The 24,376-nt window shown below is 43.5% G+C and overlaps 1 protein-coding gene across 2 annotated transcripts in view; it reads left to right on the top strand.

The window, feature by feature from the left end:
* URI1 (URI1 prefoldin like chaperone) overlaps nt 1-24,376 on the top strand; it is a 211,327-nt gene that overhangs the window by 49,062 nt on the left and 137,889 nt on the right. Inside the window, exon 3 of one of the 2 annotated variants that reach the window (XM_033941953.1) lies at nt 3,944-3,978. The exons of the other annotated variant lie outside the window; for it this stretch is intronic. Coding sequence (XP_033797844.1) covers nt 3,944-3,978 — 35 coding nt within the window. The remainder of the gene's footprint in view (nt 1-3,943; nt 3,979-24,376) is intronic. 2 annotated transcript variants of the gene reach the window in all.

Here is a 24,376-nt window from a genome sequence, read left to right as displayed (position 1 = left end):
TCCTAATTTCAATTGTAATTCCTGTTTAGCTTCATGCAAATTCCTCCAGTCTGACAAAATCATCCTTCCTTGCCTAGAAATTCCTTCTTGCTCTTCTCCTTTTGAGATTTTCACCTTTTGTAAGGAGGCACATAATTCATGTGGATCCCCACTTCCAAAAGTACAGGATTCACTTAATCCTGCTTCTACAGACCACTCAGTGGCCATTAATTTACCTATACTGTCATTCCATTCGGAATGGAGGGATTGGGAGCCTGCTCCTCAACCCCTTGTTTTCTAGGTAGCTTTTCTGACCACATTGATCACCCCACTTCTGGTACCAATATGTTCCGCCACTTATTTCTGTCAAATGGGATGATCAGTGACACTCAGAAAAGCACACAGACAATATAAAACATAAACAATAACACTTTATTATACTTATATATATAGATCAGGGGTGTCAAAGTCCCTCCTCGAGGGCCGGAATCCAGTCGGGTTTTCTGGATTTCCCCAATGAATATGCATTGAAAGCAGTGCATGCAAATAGATCTCATGCAGATACATTGGGGAAATCCTGAAAACCCGACTGGATTCTGGCCCTCGAGGACCGACTTTGACATCTGTGATATAGATGAATATAAGAATAAAATAGCATCACCGTATCTCAGGCAAACACTCTTCCTTCACAATTGGGAATCCCTGCAATTGATAGGCGAGTAGACATGGGAGACTGCCCCTTTAGACATCTTGGATTCTGTCCCTGGAGACGTCTTGGATTCTAATGTTAGGGTCAGAATTCCGGTCTTATATAGGATGCAAACTGCGGAGTTCATAGTAAAAGCATAAACAGCTGGTCCTGCTATTACGATTAGTAAAACAGCTGGTCCTGCTCTTTTGTTCTTTGTTTTGACAACACCTAGGTCAAGGAGGTGTTACAGAGATCGCTTTCCCATCTGTCCTTTTGATGCTATCAAGGAGGTATTACAGAGACCGGTTTCCCATCTGTCCTTTTGATGCTGTTTGGGCAACTCCCTGGTCAAAAAGGTCAAGATAGCAGATACTTGTTGTGGAAACCTTTGATGTGTCTTGGCAACACCCAGATCAGATAAGCAGACTTGAGGAGACATATTACGTAGTATGTTGAGTTCCAGTTACCCCCTGGCCATAGGCATAACAGAGTTTAATTGTATTGTCCAGGAATCTTATACAGGAGAAGAGGTCCCTGCTCAGTCTATGGTGGAGCCATAACCTGTTGGTGGCTTTTATGTTTCCCACCAATGCAGATAAGTGAGGAAACTTTTCAAGGAATAAAAAGTTCAGTACTGGCAGGATGTTGTTACTAACAGGTATCCCACATCCACCATCTTTTCCCAATACTACCCTTTTTTATCACATCGTTAATATAAACCATGCTAAGATATACACATTTATAGTTTTATCGCAGTAAATATCATGTTTTTGAGTTGACCAATATAAACCTTTTGATACTTTTCACATAGAGCACGGCTCTTACTGCCTGATCAACATTGTCATAGCTCCTTCTTGGACACAGAGCATGGGCCCAGCTGCCTAGTGGTTTGGCTTCATCTCTGGATTTAGAACACTAACCCACCTGCCTGAGGGGCATGGCACCATTTCTGGAGATAAGAGTGCAAGCCCACCTGCTGGATTAGCATGGCTCCATTGGTGGATGAGGAGCGAAGTTTCACCTGCTGGATTGACATGGCTCCATCTCTGGATGTAGAGTTTAGATCCACTGGTTCGATAGGCATGGCTCCATCTCAAGATGTAGAGTGTGGGCTTCTCACTTATTGGCAGTGTCCCATTATGGAATGTAGGGTGCTGCTTGGAATTCCTACTTGGCATGTACGCATGAATTTTCACTGGAGTCTGGTGGCAGTTCTGCAGGGAAGCACATCTCAGTCAGTGGATATCAGATGCAGCCTGCGGTCAGTCAACCGGGCACAGTTACTTTGGGCACAGTTACTTTTTCGGGATCTAGTGTACCTCTTTATTTGGTGGTTAGGTGCAGCCCTTTCAGGTATGCATTCTTCTCTGTCATTTCAGGGGGCACTTATTTTTCTAGGGGAGGCAGGCTTGCCCTTCAGATTGATGTGTTTCTCTGAGATTTCAGCTTGGCCCGTCTTTTGCTTCTCATATAACATAGCATTCTCTCTTTGGTGGTTCTGACGGCTTAGGTTTGGTTTGTCCAGCTCCAGTGTGGGGTAGGTTTACCCTAACAGTATAGGTTGTTGCATTGGATGGACAAGGTCTCACTTGTTGCAGATTCTGTTTTCGGTCCCTGCCCTACTGAGGACTGCTTTGCTACACCCTACTTGTCTCTGGATTCATCTGCTGCTGATGACCGAGAAGGAAAAATTATGTGTCATATCTGATAAGTTTTTCCTTTAGTCACAGTAGATGAATCAAGGGTCCTACTCTTTGTTACTTTCTAGCTCTGTCTGTTCGGGCTTTGCTAGGTACTCTGCTTGGTGTGGGCCAGATGGTTGACTATGTGGCATTACAGTGTGAGGAGGGAGTTCTTGGCCAATAAGCCTATTTGGCTGATCCTACTGCTTGGTTATGAGGAGTACTGGCTCACCAGTGAGCATACCATATGACAGAGCTCAGCTTGATACTCTCTATCTCTGCCTGCTGGTGGATGGACACAAACTACATGTCTCTGGATTTATCTGGTGTGATTAAAGGAAAGAATATTATCAGGTATGAAAACATAATTTTTCCATAAAATGACCTCTTCTGTTTGTTTTTTCAATTGACAGCATGCTTTTTCTGATGAGGACAGTATATAAGGATGTATTCTTTGTATGAAATGACATCCTCCTTTAATTTGGATCTTTCAATCAGGTTGAAAACACTTTTAATACTCTTCAGTTAAACTGTTCCATTATGAAGGTTTCATCTATTTTAAGTTTTCAGCTTGAAACTGGTCATCCATATAGCCCTTTTACTCTTTAACAAAATTGCTGCTAATACATGAGTAGGTTTTGCTTTGCCCAGTGGAAGTTAAGTAGAATAAAGAAGAATGAGTTTTATCATCATGCTGCTCCATTTATATCATAAATGGATTGAAAAACATGCTGTCTATAGGGTTTGGTGGTATAGTAAATTGATCAACCTAGATAACTATTTCTTTTTAATTGGAGGCAGCCATTAAATTAAGAGATCAGTTTAACTTTCTGGATTCACAAGACCCTTATTATCAAGAGAGACAAAAACTCTGCACCTTGATGAACAGAGTAGGTCATTGATTGCTCTGTGTGACTTCAGTAACTTTAACAAACTCAAATACTTTGGTTTGTACTATACACTGCAACTTCCCATGCGAATTTTGAAAATGTTTAGCACATGGTGAGTACAACTTCCATTATTTGTGATCTTTTGTGAAAGTCTGAATTTTACAGAAATAATTCAGGGTATTACTTCTGGCAAAAATGTGTGTCTTATACTTTTATTCTTCACAGTTATTATCGTCTTCTTTTATGCTTACTTTCACAGTATAATTAATGCAGTAGTGACTCAAAAGAAGTAGTTGTAGGTGGAAAGTGATGCCCACTAAAGTTATATGAGTATTATTTGCTTTCAAATTTCCAATAAGCATGGCAATATTTTTAAATGTAATTTATGCTCATGTTTTAATATACACACACTGCTATTATATCTTTTATCATGTACTGTATCACCCAACAGTTGCAGAGAAGGCATTGTACCAAAATATGAACTTGAAAACTGTTTGTTCTATGGTTATCAATCTGCATTAGAATGTTGATAAGCATGCTGCCTAAAAATTAACATTCACATGCCTCTCACTGACAAATAAAAATGTATACAGATGCACTATCAAATCTGTAAAGCTGCTACTTTAGTTTCTGATACCTTGACATTGTAGCTGTGTGTTTAGCATTGTTTTTTCATGAGTAGTTATCTGTTTTAATGACAGGTGGTCACTAGCTGCCAAGAAAAAATCCAGCATTGGTAAGTAAAAAAACCCAAAACGATTTCATATGTAAATTACTGATGAAATAATCCACTTATGTTAACTAATGGGCAAAGCAACTATGTATGTGAAATATTTTTCTCTGAGTAGAAGCACAATAGTAGTCCTCACATATAGGTGAAGTTATTGGACAAAGCTCAATGACTCATGATCCTTCCAGAACTTTCAGACATGCTCCATTGACCATGTGTAGGATGCCACAGCATTCACACAATTCCTGTCTGAGTTATGTGTGTTTTCCTCTCCCACAGAGCCCAACAATTATGTTTCCTTGCACCAAATGTTATTTACATGTGACTTGAAAGTGATTTTCTTCATATTGATCTCCCTCGGTTTGATGTCCTCTCCCTTTTGGTAAGACTTTTCTGTAGGACTTTCAAGATTTCTTTTTTCATGGCTGCAGTCTTCTACCAGTACTTGTACCCAGAATGGTATTCAATTCATTTTTCAAAATATTGTCATTTGATTTTGCTATGGCAGGTTTTTTTTTTTTCCATCTTAGGTGCTTCAAAAGGAGAAACTCTTCTGTTTCTAGAAGTACACGTAGTGCAGCCACATAAGTTGGCAACACATCCTCTTGATTAATGTGTTCAGTATCTTAAGTATTAGTCATTAGGCCACTGATTGCAATATCTGTCAGAAGGAGCCAATTGGAGGTCTTCACATTGCTGCTGCTATTATTATTATTATTATAAAATCCAAAGGCATAGCAAAATGGTTTACGATATATATATATAAATGTGTATAAATTGGGAAAGGAAGAGCAGAAACCTGATTGCAAGAGAGTAAAAAGAAAAGAAAGACTGGAGGTTTCAGAGAAGATGTTGAGGAGAAAGGGATAAGGGTAACAGCAGGTCAATAGAGGCAGCATGAAGGAATTACTCAAAGGCCAGCTGGTATAGCCATGATGTGCAATTTTTCTTTTCCTTGATTCAGTGGTTGATGATGCAATTGTTTAACTGTCTTATCATTTTGTATCTATAGTATCATGGAAATCGGCAAACAGATTAGCAGTTAGCCTCGGTTTTTTTTCTGCATTCTCTTTTTTTCCAGTCCCTATCTAAAGATGCTCCTATATCAATTAGTCTAGACAAGACTCCCATTAGAGTTTTGAGTGAGATAGAAGTGCTCAGTGTGGTACTAGATTTGCTGCTGTTCATGGAGTAAAGATTAGCAGTATGGTGTGATCTACCTTCTTTAACCTTCACATGGTTGTGTGACTACAACAGATATTTTGCTTGGATGATTTTCAGTCAGCAATCCAGTCTTTGGTTATCAGTCAATTTGATTGCTGTAATACCCTATGTCTTGGTCTCTACTTTGAAATCCCTGCAGATGGTGCAGAATGCAGCAGCATGGCTGGTAGCATATATCACCAGTTATGCAAGAATTTTGTTTTGAATATATTTCAAGTGCTCTTTAAAATCTATCACCTCTCTTGACATTTTCGGTCTAAGTATCCCTAGCGGCTTTCTATTCCAACTGTAGACAAGACATCTTTTTTTTTTGAGACCTGCACTTGACTTTTTAGTTTGGGAGAATGGCATAGTCTTTTCTACCTCAGTTAAAGATTATGGTCTAATATCTGGCAACTAAAATTCAATGCAAAGAAATGCATTTGGGGATCAGTAATCGGAAGGAGCCTTATCTGCTGGGAGATGAGAGGCTGATATGCACGGATGGGGTGAAGGACCTTGGAGTGATAGTGTCCGAAGAGCTAAATGCAAAGAAACAGTGTTCCAAGGAGGTGGCTGTATAGAGAGAGGTGTAACCAGTAGAAGAAAGAAGGTGTTGATGCCCCTGTACAGGTCATTAGTGAGGCCTCACTTGGAGTTTTGTGTTCAGTTTTGAAGACTGTATCTGGCAAAGACATAAGAAGACATGAAGCAGTCCAGAGGAGGGCGACAAAAATGGTAGGAGGTTTGCGCTAAAAGATGTATGAGGAGAGACTGGAATCCATGAATATGTATACCCTAGAGGAAAGGAGGTACAGGGGAGATATGATTCAGAAGTACAGATACTTGAAAGGTATTAACGTAGAACAAAATCTTTTCCAGAGAAAGGAAAATAGTAAAACCAAAGGTCATAATTTGAGGTTGAGGGGTGGTAGACTCGAGAGCAATGTAAGGAAATTCTTCTTTACAGAGAGGGTGGTTGATGCCTGGAATGAGCTCCCAAGGAAGGTGGTGTTGAGGAAAATGGTGACAGAGTTTAAAAAGCGTGTAATGAACACAGATGATCTTAAATCAGAAGATAATGGTATATATTGAAGAGCTAAGGGCATTACTGGGCAGACTTGCACGGTCTGTGTGCGTATATAGCCATTTGATTGAGGATGGGCTGGGGTGGGCTTCGATGACTGTGATGGTTTAGATGAGCTGGAGTAAACTTTGACGGAGACTTCAGTAGATGGAACCTAAGCACAGTACCTGATAGAGCTTTGGTTTCTGTCCCAGAAATAGCATAGAAAAAAGAAAATTTAAATTAAATCAGTAATTTAAAGAGAGGTAAGGTTGGGCAGACTGGATAGACCATTCGGGCTTTTACCTACCTGCTATGTTATTATGTTACCAGCAGACTTCAACCTCTTTTGAACCATGAACGGGTTTCATGCAAGACAGCATGTATTAGTTGATAAAGTATTCCTTATTTTCAAAGTCAAGCATTAATAGAAACAAGGAGCATAGAATATCCTCTAGGTCAGGGGTGCCCAAAAGGTCGATCGCAATCGATCAGTCGATTGCAAAGGCAACGCGAGTCGATCGCGACTCGCATTGCCTTTGCGTTCTCCCTGTTTTCCGATGCTACAACAGGCCAGCAGCGACTTCAGAAGCGCCGGGCAAACCAACCTCCCCTCCCCCCCCCGACGTCAATTCTGACGATGGAGAGGAAGTTCCGGGCCAGCCAATCGCTGCCTGGCTAGGTCGGAACTTCCTCTCCAACATCAAAATTGACGTCGGGGGGGAAGGCTGCTGGCCTGTTGCGGCATCGGGAAACAGGGAGAACTCGGCGGCAACGGTGGCATGGGGGCCTGTTTCCAGACGACAGAAGGTGCGCTAGGGCCTTAACGCGCGGAATAGCGCATGCTAAAATGCCACGTGTGCTAACCGCTACCATCTGCTCTTGAGCAGGCGGTAGTTTTTTGCCTAGCGCGCGCACTAAAACCGCCAGCACATCATTGTAAAAGGAGCCCTTAGTGATCAAAATGAGTCCATTTTGATAATTTATATCTGCTGTCTATATTTTGCACTGTGGTCCCCTTTTACTAAATCGCAATAGCGGATTTTAGCGCAGAGAGCCTCTGAGCGTCGAGAGCAGCGCGGGGCATTCAGCTCAGCTCCCTACGCTAAAACTGCTATTGCGGTTTAGTAAAATGTGAGGGGGTATATTTGTCTATTTTTGTATAGTTGTTACTGAGGTGACATTGCATATTTTAAAGTAATCTGCCTTGACCTCTTTGAAAACCCCCTCAAATATAAATAATAATTAATATTTTCTCTGCATACAGTGTGCTTTGTGTTTTTTTTAAATTTTATTGTTGGTAGATCATTTTGACTTGGTCATTTTAAAAAGTAGCTCGCAAGCCAAAAAAGTGTGGCACCCCTTCTCTAGGTTAGTATAGCTAGGGATGTTGAGAAGATAATGTCTGGTTCCTTCAAGCTACTGGATAGTAGGGGGTCATATTCTTTTGACTTCTATTTCCTTTTTTATTTTTTCAGTATACCATTGTTTCCCTTAGGTATTAAAATAGGTTTCAGTAAGATCAACAGAACAAAAAGCATGCAAGTATACAATAAAGGAAATATCAGAATAGACAGCCTTGATTATTTGCAATTCATAATAATCCAAACACCAAGGTAATACATGTACACATTGAAGATTAGAAGCAACAGTCATTCAGGGAGTAGATACTGAATATAGACAATATCAAATACAAAAAGTAAACAATTCAAAAAAATTAGTATGACTGGTTATTATTATGATTATTATTATTAATAGAAATCTGACATACTCATTCAAACCATAAGGCAACTGTGCAGATCATAAAAGCCAATTGCAGTAACATAAAAAGATTGTTTAAGCCAAATGAAGATATGACATATGGTACATAGTCAAAAAATCAAATGCAATAAGAGGAAGCAGGTATAAGTATCACAACAAATCAAAAACCTGCTTATTATCACAGAGAACAATATGATTGTATAGACACAAACTTCTAAGTCTGTCTTGATTTACTATGTTCATTGTTATCCACTTAGAATGTTTAAATCAGTGTTTCTCAACCCTTTCAAGCCAAGTACCCCTTAAGTCTAACAAATACCAACTGAGTACCCCCACCCAAGTTCCACCCCTGACTCTACCCCATAATAATAGTACCAATTGTAATGTAATTTCTTACATCCATTTTTATATACACACAATATAATCTTACTAATACATAATGGTAACCACAAAATTTTAAAAAACACAAAGCACACTACACAGCAAAAAAGTTAATTATCATTTATATTCGGGGGTTTTTTCAAAGAGGTCAAGGCAGATGACTTTAAAATATGCAATGTCACCTCAATAACAACTATAGAAAAATAGACAAATATAGTGCAAAATATAGATAGCAGATATAAATTCTCAAAACTGACACATTTTGATCACTAAATTAAAAATAAAATAATTTTTCCTACCTTTGTTGTCTGGTGATTTCATGAGTCTCTGGTTGCATTTCCTTCTATCTGTGCATCCTATATTTTTCTTTATCCCAGGACAAACAGGCAGCTTATTCTCACATATGGGTGACTTCATCGACGGAGCCCAGATGCGGACGCCTCACAAGCAGTCTTGCTTGAAGAAACCAGAAATTTCGAGTAGACCGCACCACACATGCGCGAATGCCTTCCTGCCCAGCATAGAGCGCGTCTCCTCAGTTCTCAGTTTTCTGCGAAGACGAGAAGTCCATCTTTGACTCTCTGCGTTTAACTAACTAACTTCGTGCCTTCTCTCTTCGTGGTTTGTGTTTATTTTCTTCACGAATCGCTGTGTTTCTTTTATTTCATGTTTAAAAAAAAAAATTTTCTTTCTTCCGTCTGGTTACCGGGGCAGGCCGCTCGGACGCAGCCCACGGGCTTCGACCTTACAGCGGCTGTTTTTCCTTCTATGTCCCGGCCAGCTACCGGCTTCATGAAGTGTAGCCAGTGTCAGCGTGCGATTTCTCTCCCGGACCCACATACCAGGTGCCTTAAGTGCTTTAAGTGCCTTGGGCCTCACCATCAACTGAAGTCGTGCAACCGCTGTGCTGCTCTTCAACCTTGTGCTTACATGTCGTCTACTTTCAGTGGAGAGGCTCTTCCAGATGGAATCCACTTCTTCCTCGACTCTGAAGTCGACCCCGGCCTCGACTTCGACCGAGAGTCCACCGGCCTCCACTGCTTTGACCTCGAGTCTCATCACCCCTTCCTCGTTTGTAACGGCTCTTTCTTCGATGATGATTGCTGTATCTTCCCCTGTATTCTCAGGTGAGCTAGTGCAGCAGACAGTTCCACCGGTGGTGTTTCAGGTGCCTAAGACTTCCAAGTCGAAGCACATTCCACTGCCTCAGTGGAACCTCCAGCCAAGGCAAGTGGTCCGGTTTCAGACGCGGATCCATCCTTGCCGGCTTCTTTCCAGACCATGTTTGGGCAGCAATTTGTTCAGTTATTGAGCAAATATAGTTCTGCCTCAACAATGCCTCTTCTACTTCAGCTGGAAAATCAGCAGTCTCGCGTGAGGTAGAGTCTTTGCTTCTGTCCCGAGCTCCAGATTCGCACTCTATGCAAGGAGCAGAGTCTTTGCCAGTGTCTGGTCTGGCATATACACACTCGATGCAAGGAGCAGAGTCTTTGCGAGTGTCTGGTCTGGCATATATATACTCAATGCAAGGAGCAGAGTCTTTGCGAGTGTCTGGTCTGGCATATATACACTCGATGCAAGGAGCAGAGTCTTTGCGAGTATCTGGTCTGGCATATACACACTCGATGCAAGGAGCAGAGTCTGCGAGTGTCTGGTCTGGCATATATACACTCGATGCAAGGAGCAGAGTCTTTGCGAGTGTCTGGTCTGGCATATACACACTTGATGCAAGGAGCAGAGTCTGCGAGTGTCTGGTCTGGCATATGCACACTCGATGCAAGGAGCAGAGTCTTTGCGAGTGTATATCCTGGAATATGCACACTCGATACAAGGAGCAGAGTCTTTGCGAGTGTCTAGTCAGACATAGTCACACTCGATGCAAGGAGCACAGTCTTTGCGAGTGTCTGGTCTGGCATCTCAGCATGTGAAGCAAGGAGCAGAGTCTTTGCATGTGCCTCGACAGGACTCCTCACCCTCCATGCAAGGAGCAGAGTCTTTGGGAGTGCATCAAGATTCCTCCATCCAGCCTCTGGAGCTTCGATCCACAGCTCCAAGCCCCATCCATTCCCTGGTGGCATCGCCTGTTTCTATCGCCGGGGCGAAGGCTCTTTGACCTTCGAAATCTGCTTCCAAGCACAGTTCTCATCGACGTTTGAGGCATGCTTCCAGGCATCGCTCTTCTTCTAAGAAGCGCCTGTCTTCCACTAAGCCTCGATCTACACCTGCATCTCCTAGACCATCAACTCCTCGATCGAGTATCCATTTCCACACCTCGCCAACTCAGCGGCCTCGATTACCTCATCCATATCTCCCTATTCTTTTAATGCCTTTTTTCCAGACGAAGTTTCATCTTCGACCCAGGCTGCCTTGACGTCCTCGAGTCCTTCTCCAGGCAGGACATTACCGGATCTCCTCATACCATTCCAGCTGTTCCAGGCACATTGCATTCCTGGAAGGGATGGGAAGACTATGGACGAATTTGGACATCGCGTCTCTCAAAATGCTATGATGTCTTCTAAAGTCCCTAATTATACTTTTAATTTTATTACTTCTTTTGCCTAAATTTTTGAGTTATTTGCATACTCAAAAGCACTTTGAATTTCAAGATGTCATAGTTTTTCTATCACAACTCAGATTGCATCTCCTTCAGTCTTCTTATGATGCTGTCGAGTGGTCTGCCTGAGCGGCTGTTTGTTCTGTTGCAATGCGCCGCCTCGTTGGCTTCGTACCATTCACATGGATCCTACTTTTCAGGACACCTTGGCTAATATTCCTTGTGCTGGCAATGACCTCTTCGATGAATCCATTGAGGCAGCCACCATAGAATTGTCTGAGCATGTCAAATCCTTTCTTTCTTTTGTCAGACCTATGCTAAAGCCAGCTCCTGCTCAGAAGCAACAAAAATCTCATCCTTCTGCTGCACCTAAGGCTACACAACCTTTTTGATTGTTTAAAACAGAGCATAACCTCCACCGTTCTGTCTCTGTCCTATCTTCCCCCTCTTGGAGGTCATCTCCATCATTTTTACCACCGATGGGAGACAATCACATCCGACTTCTGGGTGCTGTCCATCATCAGGGAAGGATACTCTCTTCATTTCACTCAGATTCCACAAGAGCTTCCTCCAAGAGAGTATCTTTCCAGCCCATCCCAGACCGCCCTTCTTCTTCAGGAAGCTCAAGCTCTGCTTCGTCTCCATGCCATCGCACCAGTTCCCTTGAAACAGCAGAACAGGGGGTTTTACTCCTGTTATTTCCTTGTTCCAAAGAAGACAGACGATCTGCGACCCATTCTGGATTTCAGGGCTCTCAACCAATTTTTAGTCAAAGAAAAATTTTGCATGCTATCCCCGGCATCCCTGTATTCCCTCCTAGATCAGAACGACTGGTTATGCTCTCTGGATCTCAAGGAGGTTTATACTCATATTCCCATTCATCCGGCCTCCCGCCAATACCTCAGATTTCGGGTGGGGAATCTGTCTTATCAGTACAGAGTGCTGCCTTATGGCCTGGCTTCATCTCCCAGAGTGTTCACCAAGAGCCTTGTAGTGGTAGCAGCAGCTCTAAGGAACCATGGTTTTCAGGTATTCCCCTACCTAGATGACTGGCTCATCAAAGATTCAACATCTCAGGGGATTATTGTAGTGACCCAATGGACTACGTGGTTTCTACAATGCTTGGGATTCGAAATCAACTTTCCCAAATCTCAACTTTAACCCTCTCAGAATCTACAATTCATTGGCGCTGTTCTGGACACTGTCCAACTCGGAGCTTTCCTTCTGCAACAACATCTGGAAGCTCTCCTGCAACTCTGTCATACAGTGTCTTCCCGCTCTTCCATCTCAGCGAGACACATGATGGTACTTCTGGGTCACATGGCCTTGACAGTACACGTGACTCCTTTTGCCAGACTTAACCTCAGAATTCCTCAGTGGACCCTGGCATCTCTATGGACACAGGTTTGCGACCCTCTATCTCGACACATAACTGTCACTCCTTCCTTGAAGCAGTCTCTCTGTTGGTGGATGCTCTCTTCCCAACTCTCCAGAGGCTTGCTGTTTCAAACGCCCCCTCATCAGAAGGTCCTCACCACAGATTCCTCGACCTACGCTTGAGGCGCTCATCTCAATGGTCTCCGTACTCAAGGCCACTGGACCAGTACGGATTGTCAGTGTTACATCAATCTGTTGGAACTCAGAGCGATTTTCAAGGCTCTCAATGCTTTTCAACATCTTCTGCACGACCAGGTAGTCCTGTCAACCAAGTCGCCATGTACTATGTCAACAAACAGGGAGGGACGGGATCTTCCTCCCTTTGTCAAGAAGCTCTGAAGGTTTGGAACTGGGCAATCCATCACAACACCTTCCTCAAAGCTGTCTACATCCAAGGGGCGAACAATTTCTTGGCAGACAACTTGAGTCGTCTTCTCCAACCTCACGAATGGACACTCCATTCCTCGCCTCTTCATCACATCTTTTCACAGTGGGGAACGCTGCAGATAGATCTCTTTGCAGCTTCTCACAACCACAAACTGTCTTAGTTCTGCTCCAGGATATATTCTCCTAATTGCCTTGAGGCAGACGCTTTTCTTTTGGAATGGATGAATCTCTTTCTCTGTTCATTCCCACTCATTCTCAAGACTCTGGTCAAGTTGAAGAACGACTTTGCCACCATGATTCTGATTGCTTCTCGGTGGCCGAGAAACCTTGGTACTCCCTTCTACTTCAACTCAGCACCAGGGAGCCATACCTTCTACCAGTTTTTCCTTCTCTGCTTACACAGAGTCAAGGATCTCTGCTTCATCCCAACCTGCAGTCTCTACACCTGACAGCTTGGTACCTCTCAACATAACCCCTCTTCAGTTTTCTCAATCTGTACGAGATGTTTTAGAAGCTTCTAGGAAGCCTACCACTAGACACCAAAAATGGACTAGATTTTCTACATGATGTTTTTCTCATCATAAGGAGCCTCGGCATTCCTCCTTATCTTCTGTTTTGGACTATCTTTTGCACTTATCCAATTCTGGCCCCAAGTCTACATCTATCCGAGTCCATCTCAGTGCAATTGTGGCTTTCCATCAGCCTATTGAAGGGAAACCCCTCTCTGCTCTTCCGGTGGTTTCCAGATTCATGAAAGAACTTTTCAATGTCAAACCTCCTCTCAAACCCCCTCCTGTGGTTTGGAACCTCAATGTTGTCCTTGCTCAATTGATGAAGCCTCCATTTGAACCAATTGATAAGGCTCATCTGAAGTACCTCACTTGGAAAGTGGTGTTTCTCATAGCCCTCACTTCTGCTCGACGAATCAGTGAGCTGCAAGCTTTAATTGCTGATCCACATCATGACAAGGTGGTTCTTCGTACTCATCCTAAATTCCTCCCTAAATTGGTCTCGGAATTTCATCTCAACCAATCCATTGTTTTTCCAGTGTTTTTTCCAAAGCCTTATTCTCATCCTGGAGAAGTAGCTCTTCATACTCTGGACTGTAAACGTGCTTTGGCCTTCTATTTGAAACGCACCAAACCACACAGAACTGCTCCTCAACTTTTTGTCTCCTTCGATCCAAATAAGTTCGGACATCCTATTTCTAAGCATACCATCTCCAACTGGATGGCTGCTTGTATCTCATTCTGCTATGCCCAGGCTGGATTACCCCTACATAGTAGAGTCACAGCCCATAAAGTTAGAGCTATGGCAGCTTCAATTGCTTTCCTCAGATCTACTCCTATTGAGGAAATTTGTAAGGCTGCTACTTGGTCCTCGGTTCATACCTTCACTTCTCACTATTGTCTGGATACTTTCTTCAGACGGGATGGACAGTTTGGCCAAACAGTATTATAAAATATATTCTCCTAAATTGTCAACACTCCCACCATCCCATTCTGGTTAGCTTGGAGGTCACCCATATGTGAGAATAGGCTGCCTGCTTGTCCTGGGATAAAGCACAGTTACTTACCGTAACAGGTGTTATCCAGGGACAGTAGCCGGATATTCTCACAACCCACCCACCTCCCCTGGTTGGCTTCTCTTCTAGCTATCTGAACTGAGGAGACGCGCCCTACGCTGGGCGGGAAGGCACTCGCACATGTGTGGTGCAGTCGACTCGAAACTTCTGCTTGTGAGGGCGTCCGCATCCGGGCTCTGTTGATGACGTCACCCATATGTGAGAATAGCTACCTGCTGTCCATGGATAACACCTGTTACGGTAAGTAACTGTGCTTTCTGCCTCCTCTCCTCCAGACCTCATTCCATTCCCCAACCAACATCTCTCTCTGTCCCTCCATGAGTCCAAATTTTTCTTCCTCTCTCCCTGTCTGCCCCCCCATGCTGAAGCCACCGCTGCCGATTCCTCCCTGCCCCACCCACAAAGCTGTCCCTGCCACCCGACACGCTCCATTCACACCCACGTGCTGCTGCAACAACAGGGACAGGCCAAGCACATGCAGCGACTGCACGTGGCTTGCCCACAGGCCTTCCCCCGAAGTCAGAGAGAAGGTTCCGAGCCAGCCAGGCAGCGATTGGCTGGCCCAGAATCATCTCTATGACATCAGAATTTACATCAGGGGAAGGCTTGTGGGCTGGCTGTGTGCAGTTGCAGGACGTGCCTGTACATGTTGCAGTGGCGGCAGGGTGTGTGTGTGTGGGAATGCAGGGTGTCAGGGGGTAGGGTGGCTTCGGAAGTGGGGCAGGGAGGAAACCGTGGTGATGGCCTCGGGGGGGTTGGGGGCAGGCAGGGAGAGATCTCAGGAGATGGCCAGCCCACGTACCCCCTGAGCCCCTGAGGCACGCTTACCACAGGTTGAGAAACACTGGTTTAGATAATTAAAACGCGCTATGAAGGTAAGGGGAAGGGAGAGAGATAGATGCGGCGGTTATTGGTAGGTAGGAAGGAGGGAGGAAGATAGATGCGGCGGCGATTGGGAAGGAGGGAGGGGGCTGCATGCCATTGGTGACCGTGCGTGGTCCCTCCCTTAACTGCGGAGACAAGGCCATTCACCGCTGCACAGGGTGGTGGATGGCCTTTTCCCCATACCCGCAGTGAGCACTTTCTTTTCCCCACCATTTCAGCAGGTTACCCGCGTCTACCAGTGGCTAGCCGCAGGTAACAGCCACCATGTCATTCTCTGCTTTGGATTAATGCCCAAATTGCGACGGATGCCTATCGGAGTGCGGTTCTGTATGCAAGGGGGGACAGGGGCCTATGGGAAGCTTGAGACTCAGTGAAGCGTTTCCTGGGTTTGAAATTACAGCACAAGCCAGAAAAAGGTGACTGTGTGTCCCCTGCGAAGCTTAAGTGTGTGCTGTCAGACGAGGCCAAGAAGGCACCCAGGGAAGCTCAGGCAGAACCCTCTGGATTTCCTGTCCTGGGTTTTGCCTCAGATTTTATTCACATGATGTATGATGCTTATTTAAGCAACAACAGCTGAAACTGTTCCTTGGGGATGTCGGCAAGCCTAATACCAGGGTTGTGTCCCTCTAAGGGCGTGGGGTCCATTTTCGCCAGCCATGCTCAGGTTTCGGGGACCCAGGTGGTACACGAAATGGATGACAAGGACTTGGAGTCCATCCTTTTACTCTCCCCGGTGGCCATTTTTATTGCGGAGGAAGAATGGGCAGGAGTGAGTGGGAACCGCTCCTGTCTCAACTCGCCATTAGACCACCAGGATATTGCGGTAGGCCTTGGGGGATGTTAGTCTCGCTTACTAGGGAGGAAAGTAGAGCTAGCTGACATTCCGGTGGTGCACAGAAGGGGGTGAGCTTGGGAGTGAGCAGTAGCTGATGATCTGGTGGGGTTGGGGCATGGATAGTGTGTGGGCATGCCCTGATCGCAGCAGCAAAATCTGCCGGTTTGGGGCAGGCTTGCAGCGGTGGTGAAAGGATAAGACTACTAGGAGGGAGGGTGGTAGGGCATCACAAGGTTTATATTCAAGTTACCATTTTTCTCATAAAGTGGGCCAAAAATGGTACTTTAGTTTATATTCAGATAGGTTTATATTCGAGTATACGGTATATATATTTTACATTTTTTGTTTCAACACCATCCTCTAGCCAAGGATTCTATATGCAGTGACTGCTATCCTGCTTGTCCTTGGAGAAAGTAAAGCTGGCATTCTCAAGGACAGCAGGATGTCAGTTCTCATAATAACCCTCCACCTTTCCAGAGAGCTGGGGTTTTATAAATGTACATTGAATTGATGGGTTGCCTTGTGCTAATGCCTTGATACAGGATGTCCTCATGAGGCTTAGTGGAGCACATTTGAAAGCTCTGGAAGATTCTTAGTTATTGTGTTGACTTGGGTTCTGTCCATATGAGGACTGATATCCTTCTGTCCTCAGGACACCTTCTACAAGTAAGCAACTTTGCTTTAACCAAAATCTCAAGTAATATCCCTTCTAGTCACTCTGTTGCTTATCTTACAATGCTGTGTCCTCAAATTTGTAATAGGCCATTGTACGTATCTTGCTTCAAGCACTGGCTTCTCTACTTAAATGTGCTTGTAAGGTAAACTGTATTTTGCTTGATTAGCCCCATTCTAGGAAGATTTACTCCTGAATTTTGGAGGCAGTAAGAACAAAGTGAGATTCAAATAGTATTCCCAATTTTCATAATTTTGTGATAATGTCAAATGCATAAATCAGCAAGATACTTAAAATCTACACTTTTTTCCTTAAAACTTCCTTATATTAAAGTGGTACGTATTCTAAATGTTTGGTTTCTAGGAGCAAATTGCTTTCCTCTCTAAACTCTAGTGTTAATAGAACTCATGCTAGTTAAATAATGGCTCCATGTGGTGGTCTGAGAAAAGAGGCCATTTAACAGCAAATTAAATGATAGATTGTGAATAACTGTTAGACATATAGTAAATTAATACCGGTAGGATCACCTGTGAAATGTTACTGTTGCTTTGATTAAAGGGTAGCACTTCTTAGAGAGGAAAGGAATTTCTGTTTTATGTTGGTGTCTTTCATACATATTGTGCATAATATTGTTCTCTGAGGACAAGCAGGCATAATATTCTCACATGTGGGTGATTTCATCCATGGAACCTAGTACAGATCCTGCCAAGTTCACTGTCACTTTAAATCTTTAGACAGCGCTCATACCGTGCATGTGCAGCTGTCTTCCCGTCCGATGCCAACACATGGGACCATCAGTTCTTTGTTTCCCATAGCGCTGAGAAGCTGTGTCTTCAGTTTTTTTCTTCAGTGCATCAAGCTTTTTTGTTTATTTTTGTGTCTTCCCATCTTCATTTTTTATAGTTTTTATCATAATTCTTTGTTTTTACTGTGTTCAGTATTTCTTTCAACTTTGGTTTCATTTTGTTACTTTTTTGGTCTTCGGGCTACCCTGACCTTTATTCTTACCTGGTAGTATCGATTGTTTTCATTTGAGTTCCTTGGACCTTTGAGCCCTTTGATTTAGCCTCTGTCATTTTCCCCTACCATGTCAAAGATGTTACCGAGCAGCTTTAAGAAATGCTATAGATATAATTGGACTATCTCAGGCTCTGACCACATAATTGGTGTATTCAGTGTCTGGGTTCTGAACATCGATATAGAGCATTGCAGGTGAAACAAAATGCTGCTGCCTGGCTTATTTGTGGAGGTGGTAGGTTTGAACATGTTACCTTCCTCTTGTAGCAACTGCATTGGTTGCCTATTAAGAGCAAAATTGTATTTAAGGCATTGATGTTGATTTTTCAAGGAATAAACTGATGAAAACAAGCCAACATGGCTTGTGCAAGGGAAGATTGTGCCTAACGAACTTATTTCACTTCTTCGAAGGAATAAACAAGCAATGTCTATGGGACCCCCATAGACATTGTATACTTGTATTTCCAAAAAGCCTTCGACAAGGTACCCCATGAATGCCTACTTAGGAAACTAAAAAACCATGGGGTGGAAGGGGATGTACATAGATGGATCAAAACTTGGTTGGGTAGGAAGCAAAGGGTAGGAGTAAAGGGCCACTATTCGAACTGGAGAAGGGTCATGAGTGGTGTTCCGCAGAGGTCGGTACTCGGACCACTGCTGTTCAATGTATTCATAAATGATCTAGAAACAGGGCTAAAGTGCGAAGTTATAAAATTCGCAGACAACACAAAACTTTTTAGTGGGGTTAGGAATAAAGAGGACTGTGAAGAGCTACAAAGGGACCTGAACAAACTGGAGAGTGGGCAAATAAATGGCAGATGAAGTTTAATGTAGAGAAATGTAAAGTCTTGCCTGTAGGAAACAGAAACCCGATGTACAGCTAAACGATGGGAGGGCTGGTAATGGGAGAAAGTAAAAACATAGTAACATAGTAGATGACGGCAGATAAAGACCTGAATGGTCCATCCAGTCTGCCCAACCTGATTCAATTTAAAATTTATTTATTTTTTTTTCTTCTTAGCTATTTCTGGGCAAGAATCCAAAGCTTTACCCGGTACTATGCTTGGGTTCCACCTGCCGAAATCTCTGTTAAGACTTACTCCAGCCCATCTACACCCTCCCAGCCATTGAAGCCCTCCCCTGCCCATCCTCTACCAAACGGCCATACACAGATACAGACCGTGCAAGTCTGCCCAGTAACTGGCCTTAGTTCAATATTTAATATTATTTTCTGATTCTAAATCTTCTGTGTTCATCCCACGCTTCTTTGAACTCAGTCACAGTTTTACTCTCCACCACCTCTCTCGGGAGCGCATTCCAGGCATCCACTACCCTCTCCGTAAAGTAGAATTTCCTAACATTGCCCCTGAATCTACCACCCCTCAACCTCAAATTATGTCCTCTGGTTTTACCATTTTCCTTTCTCTGGAAAAGATTTTGTTCTACATTAATACCCTTTAAGTATTTGAATGTCTGAATCATATCTCCCCTGTCTCTCCTTTCCTCTAGGGCAGGGGTGTCAAAGTCCCTCCTCGAGGGCCGGAATCCAGTCGGGTTTTCTGGATTTCCCCAATGAATATGCATTGAAAGCAGTGCATGCAAATAGATCTCATGCAGATTCATTGGGGAAATCCTGAAAACCCGACTGGATTCTGGCCCTCGAGGACCGACTTTGACACCTGTGCTCTAGGGTATACATATTCAGGGCTTCCAGTCTCTCCTCATACGTCTTCTGGCGCAAGCCTCCTATCATTTTCGTCGCCCTCCTCTGGACTGCCTCAAGTCTTTCGCCAGATACGGTCTCCAAAACTGAACACAATACTCCAAGTGGGGCCTCACCAATGACCTGTACAGGAGCATCAACACCTTCTTCCTTCTACTGACTACGCCTCTCTTTATACAGCCCAGAATCCTTCTGGCAGCAGCCACTGCCTTGTCACACTGTTTTTTCGCCTTTAGATCTTCGGACACTATCACCCCAAGGTCCCTCTCCCCGTCCGTGCATATCAGCTTCTCTCCTCCCAGCATATACGGTTCCTTCCTATTATTAATCCCCAAATGCATTACTCTGCATTTCTTTGCATTGAATTTTAGTTGCCAGGCATTAGTCCATTCCTCTAACTTTTGCAGATCCTTTTTCATATTCTCCACTCCCTCTTCGGTGTCTACTCTGTTACAAATCTTGGTATCATCTGCAAAAAGGCACACTTTTCCTTCTAACCCTTCAGCAATGTCACTTACATACATATTGAACAGGATTGGCCCCAGCACCGAACCCTGAGGGACTCCACTAGTCACCTTTCCTTCCTTCGAGCGACTTCCATTAACTACCACCCTCTGGCGTCTGTCCGACAGCCAGTTTCTGACCCAGTTCACCACTTTGGGTCCTAACTTCAGCCCTTCAAGTTTGTTCAACAGCCTCCTATGAGGAACTGTATCAAAGGCTTTGCTGAAATCCAAGTAAATTACATCTAGCATATGTCCTCAATCCAGCTCTCTGGTTACCCAATCAAAAAATTCAATCAGGTTCGTTTGGCACGATTTACCTTTTGTAAAGCCATGTTGCCTCGGATCCTGTAACCCATTAGATTCGAGGAAATACACTATCCTTTCTTTCAGCAACACTTCCATTATTTTTCCAACAACTGAAGTGAGGCTCACCGGCCTGTAGTTTCCTGCTTCATCCCTGTGACCACTTTTATGAATAGGGACCACATCCGCTCTCCTCCAATCCCCAGGAATCACTCCCGTCTCCAGAGATTTGTTGAACAAGTCTTTAATAGGACTCGCCAGAACCTCTCTGAGCTCCCTTAGTATCCTGGGATGGATCCCGTCTGGTCCCATCGCTTTGTCCACCTTCAGTTTTTCAAGTTGCTCATAAACACCCTCCTCCGTGAACGGCGCAGAATCTACTCCATTTTCTCGTGTAACTTTGCCAGACAATCTCGGTCCTTCTCCAGGATTTTCTTCTGTGAACACAGAACAGAAGTATTTGTTTAGCACATTTGCTTTCTCCTCATCACTCTCCACATATTTGTTCCCAGCATCTTTTAGCCTAGCAATTCCATTTTTTATCTTCCTCCTTTCACTAATATATCTGAAAAAATTTTTATCTCCCTTTTTTACATTTTTAGCCATTTGTTCTTCCGCCTGTGCATTTGCCAAACGTATCTCTCTCTTGGCTTCTTTCAGTTTCACCCTGTAGTCCTTTCTGCTCTCCTCTTCTTGGGTTTTTTTATATTTCATGAACGCCAACTCTTTCGCCTTTATTTTCTCAGCCACTAGGTTGGAGAACCATATCGGCTTCCTTTTTCTCTTGTTTTTATTGATTTTCTTCACATAAAGGTCCGTAGCCATTTTTATCGCTCCTTTCAGCTTAGACCACTGTCTTTCCACTTCTCTTATGTCCTCCCATCCTAACAGCTCTTTCTTCAGGTACTTTCCCATTGCATTAAAGTCCGTACGTTTGAAATCTAGGACTTTAAGTATCGTGCGGCCGCTCTCCACTTTAGCCGTTATATCAAACCAAACCGTTTGATGATCGCTACTACCCAGGTGAGCACCCACTCGAACATTAGAGATACTCTCTCCATTTGTGAGGACCAGATCCAATATCGCTTTTTCCCTTGTGGGTTCCGTCACCATTTGTCTGAGCAGAGCCTCTTGAAAGGCATCCACAATCTCCCTACTTCTTTCCGATTCCGCAGACGGAACATTCCAGTCCGCATCCGGCAGGTTGAAATCTCCCAACAGCAGAACCTCCTCTTTCCTTCCAAACTTTTGGATATCCACAATCAGATCCTTATCAATTTGCTGCGATTGAGTCAGAGGTCTGTAGACTACACCCACGTAGACAGAAGTTCCATCTTCTCTTTTCAGAGCAATCCATATCGCTTCTTCCTCTCCCCAGGTCCCTTGCATTTCGGTCGCTTGGATATTGATCTTTACATAGAGAGCTACTCCTCCACCTTTATGACCATCTCTGTCCTTCCTAAAAAGATTATATCCCGGTATGTTTGCATCCCATCCATGTGATTCACTGAACCATATCTCTGTGATAGCAACAATATCTAGATCTGCCTCTAATATCAGGGCTTGCAGATCATGAACTTTGTTGCTTAGACTGCGAGCATTTGTGGTCATCGCTTTCCAGCTATTTTTCAGCGATAATCTCCTTTTTTGTATGGATTTTTGTGTCGTTTCACTTTCCGTTGCAATACTAAGAAATGAGTTGCTGATATTGCTTATGTTGCAGCCTTTACTACTATCACATCTTTTCTTTTGCCGGGGGTGGTCTCTATAATTGTCCTTCGTACATACACCACCCCCACCTTCTAGTTTAAATGCCTAGAAAAATATTGTCTAAATTTCTCTGCAAGGTTTCTTTTTCCTGCTGTAGTAATATGTAGCCCATCAGTGCAATATAGCTTCTTGTCCTTCCATGTATTTCCCCATCCTCCTATGTACCTGAAGCCTTCTTGATGACACCAGGCTCTGAGCCATCTATTAAGGTCCTCTGTGTTTTTCACTCTTTGCTCTCCTTTTCTATATGCAGGCAGTATCTCAGAAAAAGCTAAAGTCTTTACAAAAGGTTTCACGCCCTCACCAAGCTCCCGAAAAGCTTTCTGTGCTGCAAGTGTGGAGTTGTTGGCCAGGTCATTTGTTCCCAGATGGATAACAACATCAGTGTTAAAATCCTTAGTTTCTTCCTTAATTATAGTCAGTATTTGCCTGGAACTCCTGGTAGCTGAGGATCCTGGAAGACATTTCACTATTTTGGTCTCCTCGCCCTGTGTTCCAAGGTTAATGCCTCTGATGATGGAATCCCCCAACAGTAATAGTTTTCTGTTTTTGGCTTTTTTATTTGTACTTAGGGTGCGCTTGTTCTCTTGAGTTACCTTCATTGGTTCCAGTCCCACCTCCCTTCTGTTTTCCTGAGTATCGCAGTGCACTAGTGGAGCAAAGGAATTCTGTAGAGGTAATATTAGTGAAGGTGGATGTTTCTGTGTTACATGTCGCAGTCTTCCTGAGTCTACTGTGACCCATTTATTCCTGGGCTGTTTTATTCTTTGAGGTAGAGGTGGTAAGTTGGTATGATTTTGTGGAGTGATGGAAGCTGCTTTAATTGTATTCAATTCCTGTTTAAGTTTGCAGAGCTCCTCCTTAATACTGGCAAGTTGAAGACAGATGGGGCAAGCCTTAAGCCTCCAAATAGTATGTCTTGGAATTAAAGCACCACAGTGATTGCATAGAATAAAGGTCATCTTGATTGGTTGTGAAGTGACTTGATTTGAGTAGTCCTGATTATATGGGTCTCTATATATGAATAGTGGTCCCTGGGGTTGGTGGGACTATAAGTAAGACTACTAGTAAGGCAGAAATATAGGCTCTATACTACCTAAAACACAGTATTTTAAACAAAACTGCAGGTTCTATCAGTGCTACCCTAAAACACAGGATTTATAACAGATTTTCCCTACTTTAGTCACCCTGAGCCACAGGCACCAGAAATATAGGCTCTATACCACCTAAAACACAGTATTTTAAACAAAACTGCAGGTTCTATCAGTGCTACCCTAAAACACAGGATTTATAACAGATTTTCCCTACTTTAGTCACCCTGAGCCACAGGCACCAGAAATATAGGCTTTATACCACCTAAAACACAGTATTTTAAACAAAAATGCAGGAAGAGGAAATAAGATTTAACAGAGGAAAGAGAAGGATTTTTTTGTGCTTTTTTATATTTTTTTTTAGTAAGAAACAGGGAGGAGAAGAGAAATTAAGCAGATATAATGCTGAAAACCAGTCAAAAGAGCAGAATATGAAATGCTGAGTAACTTAGCTTTTAGATGTTTACAGGGCAGCCTTGTTCACAGCAATGTAGCCTAGAGAAGGACTTAGGAGTACTGGTGGACAAAACAATGAAGCCGTCGACACAGTGCGCAGCGGCCTCTAAGAAGGCGAACAGAATGCTAGGTATTATCAATAAAGTTATTACAACCAGAACGTTGTATCGGGCGATAGTGCGCCTGCATCTGGAGTACTGCGTCCAGTATTGGTCACCGTACCTAAAGAAGGATATGGCGATACTCGAGAGGGTTCAGAGGAGAGCGACGCGACTGATAAAGGGTATGGAAAATCTTTCATATGCTGAAAGATTAGAGAAACTGGGCCTCTTTTCCCTGGAGAAGCGGAGGCTTAGAGGGGACATGATAGAGACTTACAAGATCATGAAGGGCACAGAGAAAGTGGAGAGGGACAGATTTTTCAAACTTTCGAAAACTACAAGAACGAGAGGGCATTCGGAAAAATTGAGAGAGGACAGATTCAGAACCAATGCTAGGAAGTTCTTCTTCACCCAAAGGGTGATGGACACCTGGAATGTGCTTCCAGAGGGTGTGATACAACAGAGTACGCTACTGGGTTTCAAGAAGGGATTAGATGATTTCCTAAAGGAAAAGGGGACTGAAGGGTATAGATAGAGGATTACTATGCAGGTCCTGAACCTGATGGGCCGCCGCGTGAGCGGACTGCTGGGCGTGATGGACTTCTGGTCTGACCCAGCAGAGGTACTGCTTATGTTCTTATGATTACCTTTGTACCTGACCATCAAGCTT

The sequence above is a fragment of the Geotrypetes seraphini genome, chromosome 4 (genome assembly GCF_902459505.1).
Source record: "Geotrypetes seraphini chromosome 4, aGeoSer1.1, whole genome shotgun sequence".
NCBI classification, from domain to species: Eukaryota; Metazoa; Chordata; class Amphibia; order Gymnophiona; family Dermophiidae; genus Geotrypetes; species Geotrypetes seraphini.
The sequence above is the reverse complement of the archived record's forward strand: the minus strand, read 5'-3'. Positions and strand labels throughout refer to the sequence as shown.